The 4,445-nt window shown below is 38.8% G+C and overlaps 1 protein-coding gene across 2 annotated transcripts in view; it reads right to left on the bottom strand.

The window, feature by feature from the left end:
• The window catches only part of LOC311047696 (uncharacterized protein), a 79,336-nt gene extending 76,775 nt beyond the window's left edge, over positions 1 to 2,561 (bottom strand). For both annotated transcript variants that reach the window (XM_084060496.1, XM_084060497.1), the window contains exons 1-2: positions 2,429 to 2,561; positions 3 to 151 (exon numbers count right to left, since the gene is read on the bottom strand). In XM_084060496.1, coding sequence (XP_083916622.1) covers positions 3 to 151; positions 2,429 to 2,525 — 246 coding nt within the window. In that variant the 5' untranslated portion in view covers positions 2,526 to 2,561. The remainder of the gene's footprint in view (positions 1 to 2; positions 152 to 2,428) is intronic.
• Between the last annotated feature and the right edge of the window lie 1,884 nt (positions 2,562 to 4,445).

Genomic DNA, 4,445 nt, shown 5'->3' with positions numbered 1-4,445 from the left:
ACCTGGATGTTGAAGGTTTCGTAGGAGCTCTTGCAGTGGGAGGTCACCACGTGGTTGCACGTGGAGGGCAGCTGGAAGAAGTCTCCATCGAACGTCTTGTAGTGGTAGTTCCCCCAGGTGGTGCACACTCGCTCTATGTGGCTCTCATTGCCTAAGGAGATGGGAAGAGTGGTGGAAAAAAAGTACTCACATTTTGTACTTAAGTAAAAGTATCGACACTGCAATGTAGAAATACTCCATTACAAGTAAAAGTCTGGAATTATAAATCTACTTTCTAGTAAAAGTAGAAAAGTATAGGTTTAAAGTACCAAAAGGAAAAGTACTAATTATGCAGAATGTCCCATTTCACAAGTTTTCAAAAAAAAATATATTTTGAAAATAGCAGATCTACAAGTTCACGTACGTGTCGTGAGCTTGTAGATCGGCCATTTACAAATAGCCAAAGTCTATGTAGGGCTGAAGTGGTTAATGTATGTTTTGTAAATGTACTTAGTTACTGTCCACCACTGCCTGGTGGGGATGTGAGACAGAGATGCATCAACATGATGACAATCTATCCTCTTGTTGTGAGCTTGTAGATCGGTTATTTCTGTACGCAAAACTGCCGCGCAACTAAGTATAAATAAGGGTTAGGGTTAGGGTTAGCTATTCAAAAATAGGGTTAGCTATTCAAAAAGTTGGCTATTCAAAAATAGCAGATATACAAGCTCATAGCGAGGCACCGAGTGCAATGTGGGTGAGAGAATGTAAATTAATAACAGCATAATGCAAAGATTTCTAAATTGTGTACAGAGGGTGTGTGAGATAACGTTACAGGCTCCAAATCTTGATAAGCAAATAATGACTTACTCTATCAATCCACTCAGTTTTGACTTTATGACACTTCAAATATGATTTATGTTTATAATTGAGATTGAGATCGAGATTGAGAATATTGGAAGTCACTACATCTAAATAATAAATGTACCTACTGTCCTCAATGGCTAAACAAGTCATTTGCTTTCATTCTACTGCTATTTAGTACCATTGTGATAGTGTATAAACACAACAATAATGCATGTCACAGGCATATCATATTTTCAAAACAGATTTTTACAAAGTGGTACAAAAAAAATATTACAGTATAAAAAACAATGCTCTGCAAGGCAAACACATGCTTTATGTTATATTAACCCATTAAGACTGGGAACGCATCTGTGTGTCATTTCTAGATTTCTTTGGCTATTCAAAAATAGCAGATATACAAGCTCATAGTGCAGCACCGAGTGCAGCGCTATGAGCTTGTAGATTTGCTATTCTTGAATAATCGTGAAAATGTGTGCAAATCATTGAATATATATATATGTTTTAAAGTGAAAATGTTTAACTCAAAGCTTTGCTTCTGAATCCTAACAGTTAAAACAATAAAATGCAAATATGTTGCTATAATATCAGTGGTTCTCAATAATAGGATATGTATTTGTCCGCAAACCCCGTCCATCTCAAGATATGTTGTTCCAGGGACCCCCAGAGGCAAATATTTGAGTTGAAAATGTTGCTGTCCGGCAGGAACCAGCTAACTCCATTTTCCCACTTTTGCATTTTTTTCCATAAATCAGTGCTATTGAACACCCTTTACGTCGGTTCCATTGGATCCTCAAACTTCCTGCTAAACCAGCTAACTCCTGCAAAGGTGGGTGGAGTTAGCTGGTTTTGCTGACTCCGGGCTCCACCCCCTTTTGACCTCCAACCTCATTGTGAGCTTGGAGGTCCATTCAGCTGTTCTTATCAATGATGAACAAAACCTCCTAACTCCATTTTTTTTTTTTTTTTTTAATTAGTTAGCTGGTTCCTGCCGGACAGCAGAGATATATGATATATTCAAAGATTTGCACACATTTTCACGATTCTTCTTAAAAAATAGCAGATCTACAAACTCTTAGCTATGAGCTTGTATATCTGCTATTTTTGAATAGCCCAAATTAATCCTAAAATGACACACAGATGCGTTACCGGTCTTAAAGGGTCAAGTAAAAAAAAAGTTAACTTATAGGTAGGGTAAGTGATTTACTTTGTTTAAAATAAGTGTTAAATAGCTCTATATTGTGATAGTACTCTTTGCTATAGAGTGTTTGTTCAGTAAAAGGAGTCTCCCATGTCTCTCCAGCTTTATTAAACAGAAAATGCATTTTCAGTGCTCTCTCCTGATTGGCTTAAATGTTATCACCTATGTGAAAATGCACTATTTTCTGTTTACTAAAGAGCTGGAGAGACCCCTGTGACCGAGCAAACGCTCTGTAGCAATGATTACTATCACAATAAGGTACTTTAACCTTTTTAACAAAACAAAAGAAAATACCAAAAAATATCACTTACCCTACCTTTAACAAAGTGAAATTTTAACTAGTGATAATAATCGTAATCGATCATTGATAATGCGTGGACTGACCGTTACTCTGTGTGAGGACTGGTGCCGCTAGCAGCAGCAAGTAGACCAGTCCCTGCATGGATGCTGGGCGTCCTGCTGTCCCCGTGTCTGTCCCCATGTCTGTCTGTGTGTCTGTGTGTCCTGCTCCTGAGGACTGATCTACTCTGAGAGGACACACCTGGGCCACCACTGCCTTTATAAGCTGTCAGTCAAAAGGTGGAGTCTCTACCCCACACACACACACACACACACACACACACACACACACACACACACACACACACACACACACACACACACACACACACACACACACACACACACACACACACACACACACACACACACACACACACACACACACACACACACACACACACACACACAGTCCAGAGTTACACATGTACTTGAGTAAAGGTTCCAAAAGTAAAAGTATTAAAATGTTTGAAAATAGCAGATCTACAAACTCACAACGCGTGTTGTGAGCTTGTAGATCGGCTATTTTCAAATAGCCTCGGTATAAAATAGGGCTGAAGTGGTTAATGTATGTTTTATAATGTAATAATTTATATCTGCAAAGTAACTAGTAACTAAAGTTTTCAAATAATTGTAGTGGAGTAAAGTACAATATTTGCCTCTGAGATGTAGTGGAGCAGAAGCAAAAGTTTTGGAAATTGGAAATACTCCAGTAAAGTACAAATACCTCAAAATTGTACTTAAGTGCAGTACTGTATGTAAATGTGCTTAGTTACTTTCCACCACACACACACACACACACACACACACACACACACACACACACACACACACACACACACACACACACACACACACACACACACACACACACACACGTGTGAGTGTGCATGAGATTTGATTGACAGGTAATTTTTAAACAGTTTAAACCACTTTCTACTTGGCACCCCTATTTTAGGCGCACATTTTCTGATTCAGATTAAGAATCATATCTTGATTAGGATTATTAATTCAGATTCATGCGACTATTATTGATCCTTAAAAAGGGCAACACATGTGTAGTTTATCCAGTCCACGGTCACAGGCACTCACAGTCAAGGCACTGTATGTTGATATCCTACTAGAAACGCACAAAAGCTCTTTAGCAGATCTACAAGCTCACAATGCGTCGCATCGCGGCGCATTGTGAGCGTCCGGATAGGCGGTTGTCTAGAACCGCCGATCAGACCGATACGCACATAATACAGAAATATCTGAAGGTCCGGTTGTCCAGAAGTGCCGATCCGACTCCTATGCCTACATATGGGATCGACTGACTTCAAATTGGAAATGCATAATAGTGAGGACCCAGGGCGTGATGATGCGCCAAGTGGGAAGTTGATCGGATTAGCAGATCTCCAACAAATATCGATAGTTCCCTATATACATATACATATGTATGGAGTTCACTGATGTCATTAATATTACATCATAGACTGGCCTAGACTACATATTTGGGCATGCCTGACTCTATATTTTGGCATAAAAATGACAGACAGATAAAGAAATTTCCATATATGGGCATAAAAGAGACACAGACAGACATATGGATAAAACGGGTACAACGGCTACTGCATAATCTGGTTGGGCATGTATGTCCAACTTGCATTGAAGAATACGCTTTGTGCGAACTTGAAGACATTAGAAGTGATGAAAAAGACAATTTTAACTGGAACGCTAAAAAATTGAAGCTGATAAATGGTTTGTCTCTCCTGATTGGATGGAATCGGCAACCCACATGAAGATGTTTATGCTTACTTAAGTACCGGAGAGACGAGGAGACCCCTTTTACTGAACAAATACTCTATAGCGATGATGATTACTCTCAAATAGAACTTTTAACGTTTTAACAAAAACTTGAGCTTTAACCAAAGAAATATCTGTGAAATACCAATGACTACAAAGAAGTTTACATAATACAACTGATATTTCATTCTACCTGTCAAAACACGACTTGTCAATTAAATACACATGCCTGCACGTCACTTGTTTGGACATGTGCATGTGAGAACACGTTTTTGTG

The sequence above is a fragment of the Gymnoscopelus microlampas genome (genome assembly GCF_963454915.1).
Source record: "Gymnoscopelus microlampas genome assembly, chromosome: 6".
NCBI lineage: Eukaryota > Metazoa > Chordata > Actinopteri > Myctophiformes > Myctophidae > Gymnoscopelus > Gymnoscopelus microlampas.
The sequence above is the reverse complement of the archived record's forward strand: the minus strand, read 5'-3'. Positions and strand labels throughout refer to the sequence as shown.